The sequence below is a fragment of the Dermacentor variabilis genome, chromosome 1, assembly GCF_050947875.1.
Source record: "Dermacentor variabilis isolate Ectoservices chromosome 1, ASM5094787v1, whole genome shotgun sequence".
Taxonomy (NCBI): domain Eukaryota; kingdom Metazoa; phylum Arthropoda; class Arachnida; order Ixodida; family Ixodidae; genus Dermacentor; species Dermacentor variabilis.
Genome location: NC_134568.1, coordinates 87,181,299 through 87,205,767, shown reverse-complemented (window position 1 = coordinate 87,205,767; position 24,469 = coordinate 87,181,299). Strand labels below are relative to the sequence as shown.

The 24,469-nt window shown below is 44.4% G+C and overlaps 2 protein-coding genes across 4 annotated transcripts in view; both read left to right on the top strand.

Moving 5' to 3' along the window:
* Positions 1 to 18,082, top strand: part of LOC142580162 (F-box only protein 7-like) — a 69,976-nt gene extending 51,894 nt beyond the window's left edge. Inside the window, exon 11 of the mRNA XM_075691026.1 lies at positions 17,830 to 18,082. Within this exon, the coding sequence (XP_075547141.1) occupies positions 17,830 to 17,984 (155 nt within the window). The 3' untranslated portion in view covers positions 17,985 to 18,082. The remainder of the gene's footprint in view (positions 1 to 17,829) is intronic.
* Positions 18,083 to 18,378: 296 nt separating this feature from the next.
* Positions 18,379 to 24,469, top strand: part of rin (ras GTPase-activating protein-binding protein 2) — a 100,829-nt gene continuing 94,738 nt past the window's right edge. Inside the window, exons 1-2 of one of the 3 annotated variants that reach the window (XM_075690970.1) lie at positions 18,379 to 18,480; positions 19,685 to 19,821. In XM_075690970.1, coding sequence (XP_075547085.1) covers positions 19,727 to 19,821 — 95 coding nt within the window. In that variant the 5' untranslated portion in view covers positions 18,379 to 18,480; positions 19,685 to 19,726. Of the gene's footprint in view, positions 18,481 to 18,547; positions 18,567 to 19,038; positions 19,058 to 19,684; positions 19,822 to 24,469 lie in introns of those variants that run through there. The other 2 variants (XM_075690978.1, XM_075690983.1) reach the window with 2 other exon arrangements.

Genomic DNA, 24,469 nt, shown 5'->3' with positions numbered 1-24,469 from the left:
ATGTAGCAAAAGAATGCCATGTAGCATCCAAACTAAAATCTTCCTTGTGGTAGCCTAGGTTTGCAAAATTCTTTCTGTTCTTATACTGGGAAGCAGCCCCATCCGAAAAGTAGTGCACATGTTCTACCAGCGGCATGTCTACTTTAAGTTGTTCCATCAGCACCTGCTGAAATGTCGAAACAGCGGCAGTCGTATGGTCGAGGCAGCCGGATATCACTACGTACGATTGCACAGCTGGTTCATCAGAAGAGTTCGTCGAGCGGGAGTAGACTACAATTGGGTGTACTGTTGCTTGAGAGTTGTCCCAGTATATTGACTGTGGGGCGCTCTGAATGAGAAAGCTGTAGTTTTCAGAGAAATCCATTATAACTATGGCTTCTGCAGGCATGAGAGCGTTCTTCAAATTGCGTAGGTGCCGAGATTGGTGCTTGCTGACAAAGTGATGCTATTTTAAGTCGCTTATCATCTCAAGGAGCCGGTCTACGAAGTAATTATGGGTAAACAACATTGTTTCCAATCGGCACCGCACTCCACTAGCCCACTGACGGACAGAAATACTTGCTGCCAAATCCCGGTTCAATGCAGGAGAGCTCAATATCAGCGATTTGAGCGATGAATCTCCTGGGCAATTGCTGCACATACCGGTCATACAGCATTCATTCGTTATCTCACACACAGTCATCTGAAGGAGCGAATCGATTGTTTGTAAAATGCCCAAGGACTGCAGCATCAATTTTACATTTTGGTGGTAAATGCAAACACAAACGGAGTGTGTTCCCGGAGCACCGGCAAGTAAACAGTGGCGTGGCCTCAGGTAGGCGAACTTAGAAAAGCCGCACTTCAGCTCTGTGTTACTTTTCTTCCATTCCTCGTGCGCTTCCTTAAGATTCATTAGCAGCAATCTTTTTTGCTTTCCTCGGACGACGTCTTTCTTGCCTGGAAGACAGACGGATGTATGTTCAGCCTCATAGAACTTCATTATGCTTCTTATTGTTCTGTCGTCTAGCGGTCTACTTAACTTTGATGTAGGAGAGCCCAATATTCCTCCCTGTTGCCTAATTTTCATAGCAATGCGAACTTGACCTTCCGATGCACCAAAGTACTCAGCAACTTTTTTTCGGGACCATGAACGAGGTGCCGATGTCAGAAGAGAAATTTTTTTCGACCGTTTTCTTTCTCGTACGAATCGATCTCTCACGTCTTCAAGAAGCTTTTTATAGTCTTCCGCAAGTGCGGTGGTTGATGCCCTTTCATAGGCTATGCTTTGCACTTGAGCATCCTTACTATCATCATTGGGCAAGGTGCCACCTGCGACAGCCGCTTCTTCCCCATGGCGCTTCCGTTTTCTGCTCGAGGTCCTTCCAGTCCCATCTCGTGGTTCAGCACAGTTTGTTGAGGTGGATGCATTCCCTTCAAATGTAGACTCGCATATTGTTTCGCAATCTGCCAAGCTCTTATTGGCTGCGTCTAACTGCGCCCGCATTTGGAAACACCTGACTTTACATTGTGGACAGAGTCTTTCACCAGGAACCAGCCCCAAGAGAGACACTGCTGTAGCGAGGCCCAGAGATATGACCCACGTACTCCGATGGTTTGACCCATGGTTGGAGAAAGGGTCCGAGCACATCTTTGACGCACATAGTGTCCTGAACTTCTTAATATAGACGTAATAATGGTGTGCGCATACTGTTTCTAAACTGTCCTTGTCGCTTTTCGCATGCAATACCAGAAGACTAAGTTCACATTCCTCTAGGCTGTCAGTTCTAATCAGGAAGGTATTTTTCGCTTGTGTCGTCTTATGATAGTCTTTGCGTCCCAGTGAGCAGGGCAAAAGGTGTTCATCTGAAAATAGAAAATAAATTCACCGATTTGAGGGCTAGATTTTATTTATAATGTGTTGCGTGAATGATGCGAGTGCTCTTTCTGCGTTTAATATATACTTATATTTGTAAATATCTCAATTTATGAATGTATGAAACATACCTTGCCAATTTGCAGGATTCTCTGGGCAAATTAAGCAGTCGTGAAGTTCCATGTGCAATTGGAGGATGCTTTACCTGGCACACACCAAGCACAAGCCGCATTGCACTGAAGCGTGCGTCTCTTCGCAATGAAATACAGATGATCACACCGTCTGCCTTTCGTCTGCGTTGCAGACGATGCTAGCTTTGTCGTCTGGATCCCAGGCCAGCAAGCCTGGGCCGCGGAGCACCGGAATCAGTACTCTACCTATCTTGACTCGCGTCGGAAAAAGGCCGTTGCTGACACGAAAATTCAAAAAATTTTTTCTTGCGTTTAAAAAATAATACCTTTTCATAACTTCCCACATGCATAGTAGACACGTAGGGCTATCTAATGATGTAATGCATATATTTTTAGGCCCACCACCAAGGCACCTTATTTTACCTTGAATATGGAGCTTTTTGCAAAAAAAAATGCAACTTTAAATTTTTTTTCCGTGCGAACGGCTAAACCTTCGATACTTAAAATATTTTTCAGCTGTATTATGTTAACGGGTCTACCGGTATATATTTTATGTGTGACTTCGAGGTTTTTCTACGTTCCGAGAAAAAAACTCAAACTTTGCAATTTTACACGCTTTTGCTATGGCCAGAACCAATAGAAATATTCAAATTTTTATAAAGTTCGCAATTTTTGCAGTCACATCGCATCTTTGGGTTGCCACAAACGCAATATGAAGGAGTGGATTATACAGTGTGTCTTTGAGAAAAAATGTTGATGGATGCCGTCTAGCTCAGCTTGGCCGGAAAAATAAATTGTCCTCAAAATTCTACAAAATTTTTGCAAGGGAAAATAAACATGGAGGATGAGTTTTGAACTCTAACAAACATGTGGAAATTTTTTCAGCTATATCTGTGATGGTCGAAAAAACGCTGGTTGATTTGGCGTGGAATGACCCTAATATACGGTTGTCACATGGTACATTTTCGGTGATCAAGCCAGATTGGCATCGAATTTATCGACGATTGATTCCACCCTGCCGTGAAAAAAACAAATGTTATGCTGGCGGTTTGCGGCCAATGAACAGTGCCCAGCTATTGAAACGCGATACTAGGAGCATGTGGATGTCGGCACTTCTTGCACCACTTAGAAGTGCTGGCAGCCACGTCCATCATCAAACCAATCCAACCAATCATCAAAATGATTGCAGAGCCCACATCTCCAGTGGTGACCCTTTGCGCCCAATATACAGAGTTTTGGATTAGTGATTCCACACATTCCATCCCAGCTACAACTATGGGAAGACCATGAGCAGTGCGAACTCCTGAGGAAGAAGCTGCCTACTGCGAGCATCAGCGAGATTAGCTCGTGAACGGGCTCGTCATCGTAGGGCCGACCCCGAGCTGCGCACCAGAGATACCGAGTTTAAACGGCAGTGCTCCTAAAGCACGCTCACCATGCAAAGTACGCAAAAGCGAAAATGAGGTGAAAGAATGGTGAAACAAAAGATTTACAATATAGACTGTTTGCGAAGTTTGACTTCCATGGCGTAACACTTGGTGTAGCTAAAACAGCTTTGCTGTTTGACCATCTTCATGGACGAAAAGGGGTGGTTATTTTATTTATTTTAAGACAGTATATTTATTTATGAATACCTTGAAGACCTTCAAGAAGGCATGGGGTAAGGGGAAAACTACAGTTACATCAACTTAAATCAAGCCTATAAAAAGAAGCGTCAACGTAACAAAAGTGTGATTTGCACTACTAATAGTCTGGCAAGGTCAACACAGTGTTGCGTACTCCAGGGTAGCATATCGTACTGCTGCCAAGAAGTAGCGGCGCCTGCATATCGAAGCTCGACCGACGTTACTTATTGGGTAGCGTGGCGTTGTCGGCGGGCTGCAGGCATCCGGTAGACCATGGCGACCGAGCAAGGGCGAGACAATTTTCTAGTGCGAAACTTGCACGGTTTATTCAAAGGTAGTTGAAAGAAAATGAGAAGAGCATGAAGTGATCAAAAGTACATTTCGCAGCCCCTTAAATAGGCTCTCTACAATCGTGGGCAGGATCTTGCTTCTGTCGATGTCACATGACCGGCACGGAAAGAGGGCCCCTCCTCCTCTGGTTATACCGAGCCTGCTGAAGGAAGAAGTCGTCCCGCCTCCCGGAATCGTAGACGCCTGTCCGCCTCTTCTGCGCTTTGCGGGTTCGTGGAAGTTCTCTTCTAGGTCCAATTCGAGGAAAGGGCCTCTCCAAACTCGCACACACACACACACACACACACACACACACACACACACACGCACGCACGCACGCACGCACGCACGCACGCACGCACGCACGCACGCACGCACGCACGCACGCACGCACGCACGCACGCACGCACGCACGCACGCACGCACGCACGCACGCACACAAAAGAGGTTGTACACTGCGGGACTTCCGGCAGACAGGCACACTCGAAACGGTCATGGCGAATTAGAAAGTCACGCTTCATTTCGGTGAGGCCTGGTAAAAGGTCCGGTGAGAGAAAGTTCTCTCTGGCACGTGGATCAGGACGCCCACAATAGCAGGCGAAGCACGCCTCATTTCGACGAGACAGGGTGAGAGGTCGGTTGAAATTCCTTTTGCCACGTGGTCTCAGACGCCAACCCTAACAGCATCTCCGGCGGGGGAGGAAGATCCCGACGTGTAGGGGCCAGCAGCCGCTGTACAAGGGATCGGCGTTTCGGTAGCAGAATTCCCCTTAGATGTGACGAACCCTTAGTTCGTTGCAGGTAGATTCCTGGAAGTGGTCATCAGTCCTCGTGGCGCTCTTGTGACTTTTCTTCCTGGTCCGGTCCGGTGAAATTGGCCTTGCAAGCAGGTCTCGCAACTTTTTGTCTCCTGCGTGGGCAAGCAATCACCCCAGAACAGTGCTGGACCCACAACCACAAAGCAGCGAGCACAAGACCACCCTCCCCCAAGACACACCCAACTTTTACAAAAAAAGGAAACCCGCTACACCTTTCCCATTCCCTACGCGGGTCCCCCCCCCCTGAACACTAAAAACAGCCATTTCTTGAAAGCGTTAAGACGTGGTTATTAAAATCAGCTAACAATCGGCTTCACTTGGGAAAACGTATGAATTCAGAAAAACGTATGAACGATCGTAAAAATGCCATGGAAACCCGGATGAGCATGAGGCTTTCATTACTCTAGGGGCAACGACTCAAGCCATCGGCATTGCCGTTAAGCTTACCCTTCTTGTAGCGAATATCGAAGCTGTGCTGTTGAAGAGCCAAGCTCCAGTGCAAAAGACGACCGTTTTTCGTAGACATGGACTGCAGCCATATAAGGGGACACTGGTCAGTCTCTATGGTGAACCTTGAACCAGCGATATAGCAAGCTAGCTTCTGCACCGCCCGTACTACGCAGGCGCATTCTTTTTCGGATGCACTGTATGCTTTCTCATGAACTGAAACCTTTCTATACTGGCTTACAGTATAGGGTGTTTGTTTGACTCGTTAATGCTTTCTTCAGCATACTAAAAGCCTTTTCTTTTGCGTCATCCCACTTTACCGTTTGTGGTTCTGTTTTTCTGAGAGCATCCGTTAAAGGACTCGCAATCTCGGAATACCGCGGGATATATTTTTGGTAATAACCTGCCAAGCCAAGGAATGATCTGATGTCCCGCTTGGTGCGTGGTTGCGGGAAGTTGTCTGTTGCGGTCAGTTTAACCTCGGAAGGCCGACGATGGCCTTGCCATATTACATGACCTAGATAAGCTACCTCCGCGCACCCTAATTGGCATTTCGGAGCCTTAACAGTTAAGTTGGCCTCTCGTAGACAACACAGCACGGTTCGCATGTGTTGCATATGGTCGGCCCATGATGAAGAAAAAATTGCTATGTCATCGAGATACGGAAGTGCAAAGTCCTCCATTCCTCGTAGCACCTGGTCCATAAGGCTAGAGAAGCAATATGGCGCATTCTTCAATCCAAAGCTCAGGACTTTCGGACGAAAGGTTCCCATCGGGGAAATAAATGCCGCGAGCCTGCTTGCCCTCTCAGTCAACGGGACCTGCCAATACCCTCTGACCAAATCAAGTGTAGAAATGAAATTAGGACTGCTCACTTTCTCAAGCCTTTCCTCGATATGCGGTATTGGATAAGTCTGGTCCTTCGTGATTAAATTGAGCCTGCGGTAGTTGATACATGGTCGCGGCTCCTTTCCTTGGACCTCAACTAAGAGGCGAGGTATAATCACTCTCTCCTGGCTCGACTACACCTAGCTCTAACATCTTGTTTATTTCAGCGGTCATGACTTCATGTCGACGAGGCAAAATGCGATAAGCTTTCGAACGAACTGGGTCCGATGAAGTTAACTCGATATCATGAATGATCGCAGTGGTCCTGCCCGGTGTGTCTGAAGATACGTCTTTAAATTCAAACACGATTTCCCTCAGTTCGGCCCTTTGATTGGGATTCAACTCCGCCTGTTCTACTAACTTGTAAATGGTCTCGTGAATGTCTTTTGCCTCCGTCACTGCTGTTAACTCTGGAAAGTTGACAGGCATCTCCTCAGGTTGGTTATTCAACGAGGGTTTCAGGATCATTACCTTTTCCCAAACTTCAAAGCATCGCGTGCGAGCTGTCCTGTCATAGTAATACTCAGCATTGTTTTGTGCCTTACGCGTTTCCTGCTCTGTGATCATTGTGGCAGGGCTTATGTTCAATAACTTGCTGCATTCTGCCTTGCGAGACAATTCAGGCTCCGCTGCTTTCCTGACCTTTTCATTAGCTGGCGTACTTGCCGCCTCATCCCCTATAGGGCTGTCCTGTTCGGTACTGGTTGACGAATCATCTGTCAAACCTGTTTCCTCCACCACTGGACATTCGTACACTGCCTTGGCCGCGAGCTCCCTTGCCTTGGAACGAGTTAGGGCTTGCACTGTTCCCTCACTAAACCCGATTCCCTTGCGTCGTAGCAAATCCTCTGATTTGTTAGAAAACAAATACGGATACTGCGGCGGGAGATGTGCCGAGACGGCGGCTTCAGTGTCCAGTACTCCGAAAGAGTCTTCGATACGAATTTTGGCTACAGGGAGACAAACACTAGAGGCCTCCACGGCTTGCCTTATCGAAACACATTCTCCCGTGAACTGGCCTTCCTCTACGTACGACGGATGCACCACATCCATTGTGGCTGCCGATTTGTGAAGCACTCTACACGGTTTGCCGTTTACCACGAGGTCTCGAATGTATGGTTCTAGCAAGTTCAGATTTTCCCCGTTACTAGTTAGTGACATCAACACTAGTTTGGGATTTTTGCATCCCACGGAGATATGCCCCGTTTGCTGGCAGTTGTAGCAAACTATTGGTTTCTTGGCCTCGAAAGCCTTTTTTTTTTTTGCCTTTCTGCCCTCTGTTCGCGTGACTCCTTTTCTCCCTCGCTTTCCTCGTCACTAGTTTTTACCGAATCTGACTTTTCCATTGTTTTATACTGACTCGACTTTGACCATCACTTTGGCTTGTCGGGTCTGTATTTATTCATCTTGTTTTTAGGAGCTTCGTTGCCTTCGTCCGCACGGCGAGTTACGTACTCCTCAGTGAGATTGGCCGCTCTCGTAACAGTGTCTACGCCTGGTCTATCCTGAACCCAATACTTTGTTTATTGGCAGCCAGCGGTAGAACTGTTCTAAAGCAATGCACTGCATTGTCTTTTCGGCATCACCGAGTGCACCCTCTTCTCAGAGCCATTCCTTCAGGTTTACCTCCAAGGTGTATGCAAAATCTGAGTATGACTCACTTTTGGTCTTCTCGACTTCCCTGAATTTTCGCCTAAATGCTTCCGCTGACAATCCATACTTTTTAAGCAGGTTCTCTTTGACTTCATCGAAGTCCTCTGCTTCTTGTTTCCCCATGCGGGCAATGATATCAGCTACCTCACGTGGCAGCAATGTAAGCAAGCGTTGTGGCCACGTGTTTCTCGCCAATTTTGCCTTCTCGCACGTGCGCTCAAACTGTACCAGAAAAAGACCTATGTCCCCTCCTACTGCGTAGGGTGCCATCAAGTCTGTCATTCTGCGCTCGCTTTCACGTGCCGCTGGGCTAGGTCTTTCAGAATTTTGAGCTTTCAAGAGCTCAACCTCTAGGCACATCATTTCGAGGTCGTGCTCTTCTTTGGCGTCACGTGCTGCCCGCTCGCGCTCCTCTTTTTCCTCTAGGCGCTTACGCTCTTCTTTTTTCTCTTTCTCTAGGCGCTTACGCTCTTCATCTGCAATGCTCTCTAGGCATTCCGTCAGTTCATCGTCGTTTGCCGCGGTCGCTTCGATCGCCTCAATTATCTCCGGCTTTCTCTTTGATTCGGCAATTTGGAGGCCCAACTCTTTGGCCAAGCTCAACAATTCCGGCTTCTTAAGTGCCTTCAAGTTCATGGCTGCCCTTAGTGCTGCTAAATCTTCACTCTATACAACCTTGACGTACTCAAACTTCCGTCAACGGTTAAAGAAAAAATCACTGCAATGTGCTTTCCAAAAAATACGTATAGCCAAGTGATATCTCAGTGAAGAAAAGCCGTGCACTCACCATATGCAGTCATGAATCCAGACACCTTCCTTCCGAACGTTGTCGCCAGGATGAAGAGGCTACGATCTCATAGTTGTCGTCCAAGTTGGGGTCTCCAGGGTTCCGTATCCCAATCGCTGCCAGTCAGTTTGTTGCGTACTCCAGGGTAGCGTATCGTACTGCTGCCGAGAAGTAGCAGCGCCTGCCTATCGAAGCTCGACCAATGTTACTTATTGGGTAGCGTGGCGTTGTCGGCGGGCTACAGGCATCTGGTAGACCATGGCGACCGAGCAAGGGCGAGACGATTTTCTAGTGCGAAACTTGCACAGTTTATTCAAAGGTAGTTGAAAGAAAATGAGAAGAGCATGAAGTGATCAAAAGTACATTTCAGAGCCCCTTAAATAGGTTCTCTACAATCGTGGGCGAGATCTTGCTTCCATCGATGTGACGTGACCGGCACAGAAAGAGGGCCCCTCCTCCTCTGGTTATACTGAGCCTGCTGAAGGAAGAAGTCGTCCCACCTCCCGGAATTGTAGACGCCTGTCCGCCTCTTCTGCACTTTGCGGGTTCGTGGAAGTTCTCTTCTAGATCCAATTCGAGGAAAGGGCCTCTCTAAACTCGCACACACACACACACACATAAAAGAGGCTGTACACTGCGGGGCTTCCGGCAGGCAGGCACACTCGAAACGGTCATGGCGAATCAGAAAGTCACGCTTCATTTCGACGAGGCCTGGTAAAAGGTCCGGTGAGAGAAAGTTCTTTCTACACGTGGATCAGGACGGCCACAATAGCAGGCGAAGTCACGCCTCATTTCGACGACGCAGGGTGAGAGGTCGGTTGAAATTTCTTTCGCCATGTGGTCTCAGATGCCAACCCTAACAACAGTCAATGCAAAAAGTACAATTGAAATGAAAACTAAAAATCAGGAAAATGTATGCACGGTAAAATACCAGTAAAAATGTCACATTATGTTCATTGCAATACATAGATGGCATAGAATGTGGCATTTGCCATATCATTGGCTAAATCTCCTTAATGCAAGGTGCAAAAAAAAGGAAGAAGGAAAGAAAGAAACAAGGTAAGGCAACAACAATTAAACTGCCATCTATGATAAGCTACAAGTTGAGAAAGAACATATGGTATGTGAACCCACACATGATTTGTTCATAAAAATAAATTATGAAACATAAGTACAACAAAATCAGTGACTAAGAACATAGGAAAGTACTGGGAAAAATAAAGGCACTAGAGAACTAAATGGTTGAGACTTCAAATTGTTTAGAGCTGCAAAATTGCCTGGGATATATCCTATGCAATTCTTCCGCGACATTTTCTTTTTTTTTAAGGGAGTCAATGTGCAAATCGTGAACTTGTGTGGTCTACTTTCTATGGATGCCTCCACGTGGGCAAGCTGGAGCCCTCAGCTAATAGTGCCATCCAGGGGTGACCAGGCACGCGTGCCGCATTACATTTTTTGCTGCGAAGCGTGTTGAATGGGTCAGCCAGAGCAAAACCTGCCAGCGTGTGCAATCTCGGAGGCTATGACAAAATATGAAAACATCTCTGCAGATAGGAACAGGCAACAAAAGAAAAGTAAGAACATCTACACTATGGAATCGGGATAAATATATAGTAAAATATGAGTGTATTAACAGACTTATTGCACTAGTAAAGCAAGGCATCAAAAATAACTGTGCCAGGAGCTCATTCCAAGCACTTGTAGTATTAAGAAAGAATGAGAATCTGATTAGATCAAGGCGACCTTTATACTCCATAATTTTTTAATATGGTCACGTCTTGCTGACAAATGGTTGCTTAATGTACCTATTTTTATCTATTCCAATTTGCTCATTGTAAATGCTGAAGAGAAACTTGTGCCTTTGCAGCCATTGACAAGAGGAGAGTTGTTTCCAGCCCAATCCATCGGTAGTCTGCTATCTTTCTATAGTGAAATCATAATTTCCATTCACAAACCTCGCAACCTGTTCTTGTATGCTTTATAATTGATCTTTTAATATGGCCGTAAAGGAGTGTGCCTCCTTTTTGCTTAACACTTGAGCAAAAGCCGGCCTGTGTAATATATTCGGTGCCTACTGGGTTAGAGTGAACAAAAGGTTGTTGATCTTTAGTAGCTGTATTTTCATGAATACGACAACAGTGCATTGCATCGCATTTCCCACCTGTGGCATGCATGTAAGCAGTGGCAATGCACATGGAACAGAACGCAGCACTGACATTGCTGAGCATTGTGAACGGTAGGTGTGACATTGAAAAGACATTCACCCAATTATGTTCAAAGTATGGTGGCTGATTCAGCTAATTGGTATTTCATTAATTTTGTTGCATTAACACATGGCAGGAACCTGTAAAATAGGACGAAAGGACAAGGATGACCTCTTGTGAAACATGCCCGTATGCATAAGCGTAGTTCTCATTTTCCTTGGGGGGGGGGGGGGTTTGTAATCTTCCTTCATTTAATTGTCACATACTTGGATATCAATAATACTGCTTCGCCTGTCCGGCGAAACTGCAGCCTCTCTCTCTCTCTCTTTTCTTTTCCTCAGAGTCCGAGTATAAGCACTCGTGCGCATGACTTCTGTTATTCTGATTTCGAGTGAATTCGGCTTAGTCTCATTTCGGTTACTGAGTGAATTATACAGGGTGCCCCAACTATAATGCACCAAGACTTAAAAAAAGAGCAGTTGTGTTACTCTAAGAAAACCTAGTGCACATTGTTTCCAGTACAGTGTAGTAGCTGCGTGCAATTCTTTCGTTATTGAGATTTAATTCAGTAATTTCAATTAAGTGTCTAACTCGAAAAGTACTGTCCTAATTTTCAAAGTGTCAATGATGCATTTGTAGGCACCCCAAAATGACATCTGACTGCGGTGTTTTCAGCAATGTACTAATTCTGCACAAATTTTTCCGACTGGCAAAAAACCTCACAAAGTATGAAAAATACCATGTGAGTGCGCTCCCACCCGCATCATAAAGCAGCGCCCACAAATAAGCTGATTCAAAGCAACTGCGTTGCCTGTCACAAACCCAAAGAGGCAGCGCATCACTTTGATAATGGTACAAAAGGAGCACCAACAGCAGGTTTTGTGGCTTCGCAGCTATTCCTTCCTCTCATTTCTATGTCACACTTATTAACCATCTCTCAAGGCCAACTGATCACATTGCTAACAAGAGCTCCTTAATAACGCGGCCGAAGCGCTGCTCTGTCCACGCACGAAATGTGAAAAGCAATGTAATAGGCAGAGAATGTCTCAAAATCCGGGCTTTGCTCACACCGCATAGAAAGAGTGCGCACCAAGGTATATTTTGCACTAGGAACTTGCTTCGGATCAAAGTCAAATTAAAGGGAGCATTTTATTTTTCATGAAAGTATGTACGTGCTGCAAAAACAGGTTCGTGTCAAAAAATAAAAGCGAAACAAACAGACTGGGCAGGGACCAGCATGTAAAGAAAAGGCAAAGCCAATGTGTTCAAGAAAGTAAATATACCACTTCTAAATGAGACAAATTGGCATTCAGAATGTCTGCACAAAAAAAAAAAACCCCGTAAAATTTCAGTGCACCCTTATTATCTATGAATTCATAAGCTCCGTTGAACAGCAGCCTAGAGGACGTGTTCGAATAAGTCTCCTTTTGCAACTATGCAGTACTGTGTCCGTTTTATGACATCTTCAGTGGCTTTCTTGATGACCGACGCCGGAATTCTATGGCAGACATCCGTTATCCTTGCCTTGAACTAACCTGACGTCAGTCGCACTAATGTAAGCGCAATCTTCCACATAACCCTAAAGAAAGAAATCGAGTGGAGAGAGGTCAGGGGACCTAGCCGGACAATTTACAGGACCGTGCCTTCCAATCTGTTGCGCATGAAAAGTTGCATAGAGCCAGTTTTGTGCTCAGCTGCTGCTGTGTATGGGTACCCTATCTTGCTGATACCACAGACGTGGAATATGTGACAGTGGGACTTCGCTAAGAAACTCATCCACCGCTCCTTCAAGGATTTTGTTCATGTAACGCTGTCCAGTCAGTGTGTGATCGAAGAAGATGGGACCGGTTATAGCACCGGCGTAAATTCCGAACCACACATTGAGCGACCACTGTTACTGGTGCCGATTGCGCTTTACCCAGTGTAGATTGGAGTCCCTCCAATAGTGTGCGTTATGCAAATTCACTTAGGCGTTTCTGTAAAAATTGGCTTCATCTGTGCATATGATGTTGCTGAAAAAGTCTGGTAACTCATCGGCTTTTGTAAGGATGCAATTCGAGAAATCTAGGCAATTCTACAGGTCCCTGTCTTCCAAGCAGTGGTGCTGGTTAAGGTGGTATGGGTGAAAGGCCATTGTTTGGAATCCTCCAAACTGATGACTTGGAAATTGGTACCTGGGTGGCCTCGTCCCGCCCACTAGCATGAGGCTTTGCGGCCATAAATGCTAGAACATCTGTATATAGGCAAGGACTCAAAAATGGAGTCCTCCGCCGCTTCTTGAACCTGCCGGTTTGTCTCAGGCTTTCATAATTTCTGATGATAGTCAATGCGTTTGGTCTACTACCACACTTACATGACTGATATATATTCGCGGTTTTCCTCGTGTTGCCATTTGCAGATCCCAAGGCAAGGATCATGTTTACCTTCTGCTCATTAGAGAAAGACATGGTGACTGGGATGAAATAAAACGTACCTTTAAACCTTTGCACTAACGTTGTCAGTTCTCTTTTGTGGTGATAGGTTTTGTGGCAAAAAAAAACATCCCTGCACTTTATCTATGCTAAGAGAACAGCTATCGCAGCTTGTTTCCAACTAACACCAAACGCGACGTGTTACCTCGGCCGGGGTGCGGCAAATAAGGCACTAGCTCAATCACGATGTTTTTCTTTATTTCCTTTATGTATTTCGTTCTGGCTAACGCAGAGGGAGCCTGTTCAAGGGTGCTGCTTTATGATCCAGGTGGGAGCGCAGTCATGTGGTATTCTCCATATTTCGTTTTTTTTTTTATAATCAGTCGGAAAAAAATTAGCACGCAATTAGTATGTCACTGAAAATACCACACTTAGATGTCCCTTGGCTGTGCCTTCAAATGTCTCACTGACACATTGATAATTAGGATAGTATGTGTCGAGTTAGATAATTAATTACAACTACCGAATTAAATCTCAGTAACAAAAAATTACTGGCAGCTACTCCACTGCACTGTAAACAATATGCACTAAGTTTTCTTCGAGTAACGCATTGCTCTTTTTTGAACTCTTGTTGCGTGATAGTTAATCGGAACACAGGGCATATATTTATGACCTTTGCATGCAAGCGACGATGTTTCCATCCCTAATAAATGTTGTAAATTATTAGAAGTGTTTTTTCATGAGTCGTTAGCATTGCTTACTGGAAAGAGAAGCAATACTGAGACACACAACATTCACGTGTATTTAACATGCAATTGATAAAAGACTATGCCAAAGGGGTCCCTGAAGTCTATAGTTTTTTTTTTTCATGGTCAAAAAAGCACGCAAAGCAATTTGAAGTGTGGTGGACCTGCAGCAACATATTCATTCTCTAGGCATAGGCTATCCATACCTTTAGAAATAATTTTCATTGGCTACCTCCATGTCCTTCAAAAAATATAATAAACTTTGTCCTGTGTGTATATTTACATATATTGTGTATGTGCATGGTGTTTGCACTGAAAAAGTAAAACACTGTTGAAGTGAGAAAATATGGATGAGGCAGCCGCCGCTAGCGCTTCTAATGTGCGTGTCCTCCTATTGTCAGGATTTGTAGAAATGAAGAGAAAGTATGAATTAAAAGGGCCATGCACATTCACGCCAATAATGATACAGTAAGCTGCAGTAAAATTTCAATTGAAAAGGCTAAGGAAAGTCAAAAGGAACCTTAAATGATGTAGGTGACAAAGCTCTAGTAATGGCACTTTAGGTGCGTGTGTGTGTGTGTGTTGGGGGGGGGGGAGGCGGCTTCGGCATCGCCTGGTGGGGGCTCAGCCGGCCTCGGGAAAACTCCGGAGGGCGCTCGGGCCCCGGAGCCCCCCCTTAGTCGACGCCTATGCCCGTATGCACTGCTTTTTGTGCTTTTTTCCTTGGTGAAAGAAATTCAAAGAACAAGGTAAAGAAGGGATCGCCGAACCCGACTCTCGTCATTGTGTTTCTTCGTGCTGTTTTATTTAAAAATATTAGTACTAGTGCCTGCATGCCACTGAGGATTTGTATAGATGAGTTTGTCACATGATTTGCGAGCAACACTTGTTTTCATTACATGTCTTCTGAATGATCTCGCCCTTTAAATCGAATGTTTTTGTCCAAAAAGGTTGCCTGTTATTGTTTGTGAAAGTTGCCACAAAAATCCCTTACTTTGAACTATGAGCTGCAAGATAACAAAAACTCCAACTTCTCCATGGTTTTTCTCTTTAAAACTGCCACCTGGTTGTAGCCCCCCGAATTACTAAAAAAATAAAACCTGAAAACGAAGGACCTTACATATAACTTATTGCAGGAACCTGTTACATCTTGAAGACAATTGCTCAAGCTGCAATCACATAACTTAACAAAGAATACTTTTCTTGCTTTAGTCCACATTTGTTCTTCCAATTTCTAACTTTTTGTAGCATGTAATCACTATTTATTGATATCAGAATTGCCAACATTTGTACACAATATCACAAAATGTAATTGCATATTAAAAAAAAATCTTTTTTGAAACCTTTTCATGTGCATTCAAAAGAGACCGCTACGGATAGACACTTTGTTAATAAGCTTTCAATTATACTGCAGAAAAAGGGTTGCCATAGAAATTACTTGTTAGTGCAGCTAATTTTTATTATCTAGATTGCCTCTACTGCTTATAACAAGCCATTCATTTCTTTGACAGTTAAGTTTGTGTATATATATCCTCTAGTTCTACACATTACCACCAGTGTAAATACCAGGGCCGTGACCTGCTTGACATTCTGTTGCATTTTTACTGTGAACATGCAGCAAAACTGTGGTGTTTTCACAATTTAGGATGGAGTATCCGATCACTCTTTCATTCCTCTGTGCTAACCATCATTCCCATGATACCTGAACAATTTCAGTGCTTAAGTTCCCTCTTGTAATCTTTTTCATTCATTCAAATAACTTTATTCAGTGCCCTGGGATTTGGTGGGGTAGGCCTGGGCCCTGCCTAGGTTTCAGCCAAGGGTTGTCGGCCCTTGGCCGACAACCCTTGGCCGGCTCCCTCGGCTCACTGGACGGCCCAGAGTTGGTGCTGCAGGTCCGAGCTGAGCAACGCAGACTCCCAACGCGCGCGGAGGCTGTCGCTGTTTAAAGCTGCATCACCGTTATCCTGTATTACAGCCGTACATTCCCATAGGATATGCTCCAGGGTGGCTCTAGAGTCGCGATCTCTGCATTTCTGCGCAATAGCTATTTCCTCTGCGATTTCTGTGTGTACCCTGTTGACTGTAGCGCTCGTCGTGCATTTTTCCTCATAATTTATCACCACTGCTGTGTAGGCGCTCTTTTGTCTCTATCTAGCTGCGTCTACAAATGTGGTGACCTTGCTGTTACCGAATTTCTTCTGTATATTGCGTGCTCTGCTTTCCCGTCTACCCTGATGGTGGGTAAGATGCATATTCTTGGGTGTTGGAGGGATGGTTATCATTTCTCTAATATGTCGGGGCATACCTACTTTGATGCCATGTTGTGTATGGTACCTTATACTTAGGCGATCCAATATTTGCCTACCTGTTTTAGTTTTGGACAGGCGTTCGTATTGTGCTATTCGTTATGCGTCGATTAGCTCATCCCGCTTGCTTGTAGATTTTTCTGATTAAGCAGCCTAATTTGTATTTTTCTAGCGAGTACCATCGTAGGTACGATGCCACGCATGCTATTCTGCTTATTTTAAATGCTTGGACTAGCTTAAGCAGATTGCGTTCTTTCATTCCACTATGTTTTTTGACTATTTGTTTAAGTAGCTGCATGATTTGAGATGTTATATTGTCTAATTTGCATATGGTCTCTCCATTGTAGCCATTACTTTCAATGATGAGGCCCACGACTCTGATCTTGTCAAGCTTGGGTATGGGTGTACCATCTGCCGTAGTTAGGTGAATTTGCGGATTGTTTCGTTCCCCGTAGTTGCGTGGTTTTCGGCCACGTCACGATGACACATAAATGAGGAGCTCAGATTTCTCTGCTGAACATGCCAGTCCGGTTCCTGCTAGGTATTGTTCAACTGCTTCTGTTGCACGTTGTAATGTGTTTTCAACCTGTCCATAGTTGCCATCGCTCACCCAGAGGGTGATATCGTCAGCGTAGATGGTATGATTGAGGCCATCTATTTCCGGTAGCTTTGCTGGTAATCCGATAAGAGCCAGGTTAAACAGCATCGGTGATATTACCTAACCTTGGGGCATACCTGCGCTTCCGATTTGTCGTTCTTCGGAGTTAAGGTCTCCTATCTTAATGTGTGCCTTTCTGTTAGTAAGGAAGTCTCGTATATAACTTTATACTCACTGGCCTAGGCCTAGCTCATTTATTCTTAGTATTGTTTCGTGGGTAACACTGTCAAAAGCTTTCTTTAGGTCCAATCCTAGGATAGCTTTGGTGTTCCGACTTGTGTTATCTATAATTTGATGCTTAAGTTGGATGCAATGTAATCTTTCTGTAGGAAACCTTTAAGCATGGGAACTGTGTGGAGACCATGAGTCGACAGGTTCTGTGTTCAGGATGCAGAATGCCTGGTTCCCTTAAAACAGAATAAATTTATTGAAATGAAAGTAAACCTTTTTCCCCCCACAGCCTTTTTTTTTTTCTTGTAAACAAGCAAGCCAGAAAAAAAGGGGGTGGGGGTGGGGGGAGAAGGTCCAGCAGCCCCCTTGTGCATACAGCAGCCAAAGGGGGACGAAATTGTCACATTGGAATAAATTCGAGGGGCACGTCACCCTATGCAAGTTTATGCCCGATGATAGATTCCACCTGTGTAACATCGTTTGCACGCCACCTGCAGGCACCAGGGTGCGCAGCAGTGTGCACTTACTGAAGGTCACTATCGCACCGAGACTACTGCCTGCTATTGCACTGTACCGTTGCCACTATTCAAGGGACATTACACATGGAACTATAGCTCGTTGTACAGATGTGATCAATTTTGTTCCAAAGAACAGCTTTGTGTTCTAGTTGGTGCATATCTGTGAACCTTAATGTCCGCGCGAAAAAGAAAACCATCAAAGACTGTCCTAGTGTGGTGGTTTTATCGCGCAGACAATTTTGTTCAGTTTCTCTAACGACCTCTCCGTCTTTCTCTTGCAGCACGCCCCCCTAGGTTTTCTCCGCCCTATGTGCCCCAGCTGCCGCGGCGACCACCGGATCCAGCATTTCCGAGACCCTTCTTCGGCCAATTCGGCGTTCTTCCACACGGTGTCCTCCCGCACCAGCATTTTGGCCCAGGGTTCGGGTTCCTCTGAAGTTGAAATAGAGCTGTATTTATTTTAATTATTTTTTTCTTTAAAAAAACAGCTGTAGCACGAAGCAAATGGAGCATTAAAGAACGTTGTGAAGATGCTCCGCTGTTGTGACGTACCTTCATTTCCGAACTAAAGTACACTCGCAGAGTTCGCATGTGGTCTCAGTTCTGTGTGGTGTGCGCAAGATTTGCAGAAAAGAGCAAACGTGCAAGAATCTGGAATGACGAAAATAACGGTTTGTAAACTTTAGAGTAAAACTTTTTTGGTGCATTTAGCTGTGTGGATAGTAGTTAGTTTGTGGACAAATAGTGGTTGGATATAATTTATTTTTACTCCGATTGCTTTTCGTGTTGATAGTTCGAGTAAAACGTTATGCGTTAGCGACTTAAGAGCTTTTCTTGCAGCAACAGCTGCAGAAGCGCCACTTGACGGCGATAGGTGCAACGACACTCCCAAGTACGGGGTTCTTTGATTTATCTGCAAAACTGTGACCGGCGTGAGTACCTCTAGGTGTTACGGCTGTATGTTGGACGTAGTTAGCGTTGAAGTTATCGCCGCTCTGTTGTATTTTGTCATTATTAAGTATGCGTGTGTTAATGCTTTGTATCTTTTTTTTGCGAATTGTAAATTTAAAGCAGATGCAGCTAATGTAGATGGATCCGATATAAGTTAAGCCTAACGTCAAGGGACCTGTGTTGCATGGTCTATGATTTCTTATGGAAAACTCTACTCTTACATTTCGTTTAAAACGTTTTTCATTCACGCAATTGCTGTTCTATGCGTATTCAAAGTTTCTCTCATTTTGACTAAAAGGGAATGCGTTTATAAAGCACGCCCGGGATCGTCACAAAGAACGGCGCAGTTTTTTTTTTTAAATAGTGGTTGGGAAATTACTTCCGAGATGCTCATACTTCATCGATCACACGTGCTCCCACTACCATAGTAATGGGCTAAATGACCGCCTCGACTACATAATGAACTGCTTAGGGATCGTCTGCACACCTTGCTCGAAAACGTGTCGGACATGTGCTGCGGACTCCGACGACTCATCGAAGTTTGAACGATTACGTGCGGTAATTTTAACTTTCATTTATCTAAACCTGTCGATGTTGCTCGTCGGTAGGTAACTAGCTCATCAACAAGTTTTAGATAAAATTTGGTTTTGCGTATCTGCAAGTGTGTACATACTAGTGGGTTCAAAGTTTTCTGGCGATATCGGTGGTGATTTCCCACGTCGGAGAGTCGTGACGCTGCCGCTGCTTGCTTTGCGGAATATTATTGGAGCTATACAGAAAGGTTTATGTTCTGTTACCGAACAACCTGTATCGCGTTGCTGCGTACTTGACGATTGACTCGCACAAATGTGCACAGGTGTGCGGGGAGTGCCTGCAACGCAATACAAAGGGCGCTGCTGTGAGCCGAGGCGAGCACGTCATGAGCGCGTTGTCGCTGGAGGGCGTCCCCCTTCAATCTTTTTAAAAGAAAATAGTTTTCGAGGCTCTGCGTACAAGGTCGCTCGTAATTTAGGGTGCAGAACTGCCGGTATCACTGTGTTGCATGCGTGCATTATTGCGTCCGTGATAAACCTAAGTGGCTATGATGCGTTCTGCATGGATTTTGTGCACTGACATAGCAGCGCAATTAACGTCAGAAGTTCACTGTCATGTCTTCTTTTTTTTTTTCTCTCCCTTTGATTGTAGACATTGCTTCCATCTCCAAAGCCTTCTTTTGGCTACTGAGTCATGGTCATGGAAACTCCGACCGCTCTTCACATAGGGCGGGAGTTTGTCCGACAGTATTACACGGTGCTCAATAAGACTCCCCTACATTTGCACCGGTGAGTACAGTACATGCCGCCGTCGTGAATCAGGCACTTGCTCTTGAATGTGACGTGACCATACGCGTTTTCCTAGTGAAGCTTTTTGGGCAAACTGTGTAATGCTACACGTTTTCCATTTACACCTCGGACTAAAACTGATGTGATGACATTTGCAAGTTGAACTGGAATGTGCTGCAGCACCCAGTTGCTCTTCCAAGCAGTGCTGTCATAGCTGCTATGTGGTGTACTTCATTTAATGGCACAAGGAGTATAAATGAAAAGCCTAGAGCCTAGTCAAGAGTACTGTAGCAATGCCACTGGTAACATGAACAATGTATGTTTCATGGAGTGTCGTAAGGCAGCATTGATGAGTTGACTGGAGATGCTGCTGGTGTGTATTTATGCTGGCATATACTGCATAAATACTGAATTGTGTGATGCAATGTACCATGCTGTGTGGTGATGTGCATGTTTGTTACACTGTACCATAGTGGCACTTAGTGCCCAACTGTGTTGCTGTAGCCTTAGCTGAATGGTTTTCATTAGGATATTTAGTGCTGGTGCGAGATATTTGGTATGCCTCTTTAGAAAGAAAAAAAATACAGATTCAACCCACCTGTTGGAATCCTAAAAGTCAGGCTTTCGTAAAGTGGTTAAAGAATTGCCTTGCTACTGGCTATATTCTGCAAAGTGTTTTGCTCAATAAAGTGATTACCTGCCTGCCACTGAATACAGCAAGACACCACACATTATACTGTCTCTGGGATTGGCCCTCCCTTTGCTATGGCACTGTATTCAGGTTCTGTGCATAGACTGAAGCGGGCTGATCCTGGAGATAGTGCAATAGTAAACTGCACTTTGCCTGGTGAAAGACCAACGAAGCAGATGTTCCATATCCTAGGAAAGTAGGCATAGATAGGTGTGCTTTATTAAAAGAAATGTGCTTTTGATGACTTGCATTTGTTGCAATGAGGATATTTAGGTATAATTTGTTTTATCACTGTGTAATTCCGTGAAAGCCAAGGCCAACAGCTAGGACACCTGTAAGGGTAGTAAAGGTGGTAGTGTTGCCCTTTGTGCGAGCTGTTCGGCAACGAGAGGAGAGTCCAGCAGCCACAGCTGTCCGGGACGGTTTGCAAAAAAAGCTTCGCTTTAAAATTGCACATTCTGAAGTTCTGATAGTTCATGTTGCCAAGTTAATTGACTACCTTTCAAGCTTTTCAGTTTTGATTTATGTGTCAGTGTTAGCTGGTTTTGGCAACCAGGGAGGTATGGTGTAAAGGCAAACAAGCAAGACATATTGTATGCTTTGCCAAATAGGAAGAGTTTATTTTAGGGCTGATACGTAATGCAATGTTCCCATATGAAAGTAGAGCTCCAAGTTTATAAGTTCAGGTTAAGTAGATTATAGACAAAATGTGGGGAAATTGGAGTTTGTTTGCAGTTTTTTGAAAGCCAACTTCTTGAGTAGTGTACAAAAATTTATGCAGACAATCAAGGATTGCAACTTTCAGTAGTTACACAGTGCAAATGTTCCCAAAAGCTGCAGGTATTTAGAGTGATTAAAAATGAATTTGCTGAAGCAGCTGGAAATGTTTCAATATAACTGACAGAAGCCCATAAAATTGGTAGGTATAATAAAAAACTTTACTATTTTTTTGTGCACTACATTCTGCAGCTTGGATAGTTATTTGAACTTTCTTTTTCTGCCATTCTGTTTGTTCCTTAGTGTGTGCATGTTAAGTTACCATATGTGCACTTTGCAAAATATTTATTCAGCTGCAAGTTTGCCCATTGAAAGGTTTGAGTGCATTAAAAGTGATTTTTTGTGTTGCTTGTCAGTTTAATAGCCAAAGTGTAAAGGCACATTTGCACCTCTCCACTTTGGCGTTATCTGGAGACTACTTGTGGCTGATGTTACGGACACTTAAGCGGCATTTACATCAATGCGACAGAAACTTGTCAACTTCCAAGCATATCGCATCTCATGTAAATGAGGTAATACGCTAGGAAGGCGTATCACATCTAATGCATGAAACGGGGTTAGTTTAACATGGAGAATGCACATTTCAGCTGTGCATGTAAACAGAAGCATATTGTATCAAGAATTATGGGAAAGTATTCACTGCTCTATGACAACCAGCCAACCAGCAGGTGGCTGCCACTGCCGCACTGTGGTACATTGAAACAGAATTGGCTGATTAAGCAGTTTGCACATGATTTCTTATCATTTGTGCATACATTACACGCATTAAAAAGTGCCTGTCATTAATAAATTACATTAACATTGGTGAGTTGCTTGGTTTGCATCATTAACGCAGCAAAGTACACTTTGAGGTAATAGAAGTAGAGACGGCCACACTCAGCTACCACTGGACATGGCAACCGCTGCTGACACGCTAGAAAATTTTATTCTGATACAATATGGTACATTACTGCAAAATGAATGCTCAGAAATTTGGCCACAAGGACAAATTAAGGAGAAACTGAACAATGTAGTTGTCGCCCTGTGGGTATTTATGGTGCATTTCACAACACGACAGCAAAAGCAGGCTTATCGGAAATGAGAGTGCTAACTTTCAAATATAACACGAGGTGTCGACAAAATGCGCATTCATGTAAACGGTGGCATATGAGTATATGCGATACAATAAATTAATGACACGCTTCTACCGTATCTATGTAAACACTGCTAGCATTTGAGTGCTGTTCACAGCTTCAACAGTGCTGATGGTGATATCTAAAATGAATACCCATGATGCACATACCCCAGCTAGTCAGCACTGTTCACAGCTTCCAACAGTGCTGATGGAGATATATAAAATGAATACACATGACACACAAACACTCCTGCCAACTGCACAAACTTGCCAACTTTTATGATTTTGTCTTAAAATGTCCGATTTTTTAGAGCTTGTTTACTGTTGATGTATTGATGTGGGGCTTCCACACTGCAGGAAGGCACGCAGAAATTCGCTGAAGGGCCACTGAAACACCATGCAGTCGACGCTCATGCGATACTAAAAAATTGCAACAGCGTATATTGGATTGGGGGACATTAACAAGTGTATCAGTGAATTAAATTACCAGAACATACTGTAATAAATTTTATGGTGAGATTCAAAACACAGCTGGTGACTGACAGGTCAGCTGTAGAAAAGCGTATATAGTCTAATGTTCAATTTTATGGATGCCCAATTATTCGGACATGCCTGATAATTCGGACTCCCTCATGGCACTGTATGGTGCCCCATAGAGCTAGTGTATAAGAATGTCTGAAATTTTGGACGCTGAAACCCTTTGTTGTCTAATTTTTCTGACTTTTTACCGCTAACGGCAGGTCCAAAGCGGCATCCATTGCCGCTAGAGTGTAGTAGAATGAGGTCAAGTGGGCTGGACGGCGCTCTCTTGCTGAGGCACTGCATGTAGAAAAATTGTGCGAGGGTGCTGCGAGCAAACTGGATTGGGGCAGAGACACGCTCCGCGGCATAGTCAACATACAAGGAGTGCCGACGCCCATTGGGCATTGTACGTTCTTGAAATAGTGATTTATTTCAATTGCAAATTTATGTTTACACCACTCTGCCAAACATACATACTTGAGGCATGGATTATACAACACATCTTACATTTTGCTATCATTGTGTAGTGCATAGTCTGCTAGCGAGCGCACATTCGTTGTGCGGACGCCGTTTTATTGCAGAAAGCTTGTGCGGTGCATTTGTTCAAATGCTTTTATTTGCTTTGGTGTGCCCATGACTCCTGTTGGCCGTTACCAATTGTAATTTTATTCCGGTGAACTGCTGTCTTCAGCGCAGTTCTCTAAATGTAACGCGTAATTTTGTCACAGCCACTGCCGATCTGCAACATGAAGCTACTTAAGCAAATTTTATAGGGTTATGCCCACTTCTTGTTGCAATGTTTAAGAGCACTGGCAGTACTCAAAGCAGACAATACTATAGCGAAATAAACCAGGTTTATTAACTGTGTGGCGTGAAGAAGAAAAGCGGATGACTAAACTTCTCGGTAAATGAAATGGTAGACACACACACACATATATAAATTATTGAATACAGTGAAACTTTTTTATACCGTAATTGGCCGGAGCTCGGAAAAAGTAGGTATAAACGGACTGCTTAACTGGAACAGCATGAGATTGCCCACTTACCCATCAAAAACAGAACTTGGAGAGAGTGTGATGAAAGGGCAAAAATATGCCGTATTTATTCACTTTGCACGACAAAAGTCTCCCTTTCATTTGATGCCGCAGCTGTGAGCCAGCTTTTAGCCAGCCCCTTCTTCTCGGCAAGCATTCGCATGGCAGATTCCTCATTAGCATTGCATATTCTCTGTGCACGAGCTCAGTAGTGCTGCAGAAGTCACGGGGCACCTTTTTCATTGCGGGATGCTGTTCTCGTCGCGATTGCATTCATGAAGCTGATGTAACGCGCAGGTTCTGCCACTGTCAGGCCTGAATTGCCCGTGCTGTTGCTTTCAGAGTTGTCCTCATCACTGTCGTTATGCGACACTTCTGCAACAACAGAGGCAACGATGGCGAAAAGTTGAACCTCGTAGCTGATATCTTTTCGGGGTCACAGCAACGCTGCTGAGCAAGTTTTTCGCATTCGAAGTGCCACACACCATATTCAATGGTAGATCCCTGTCG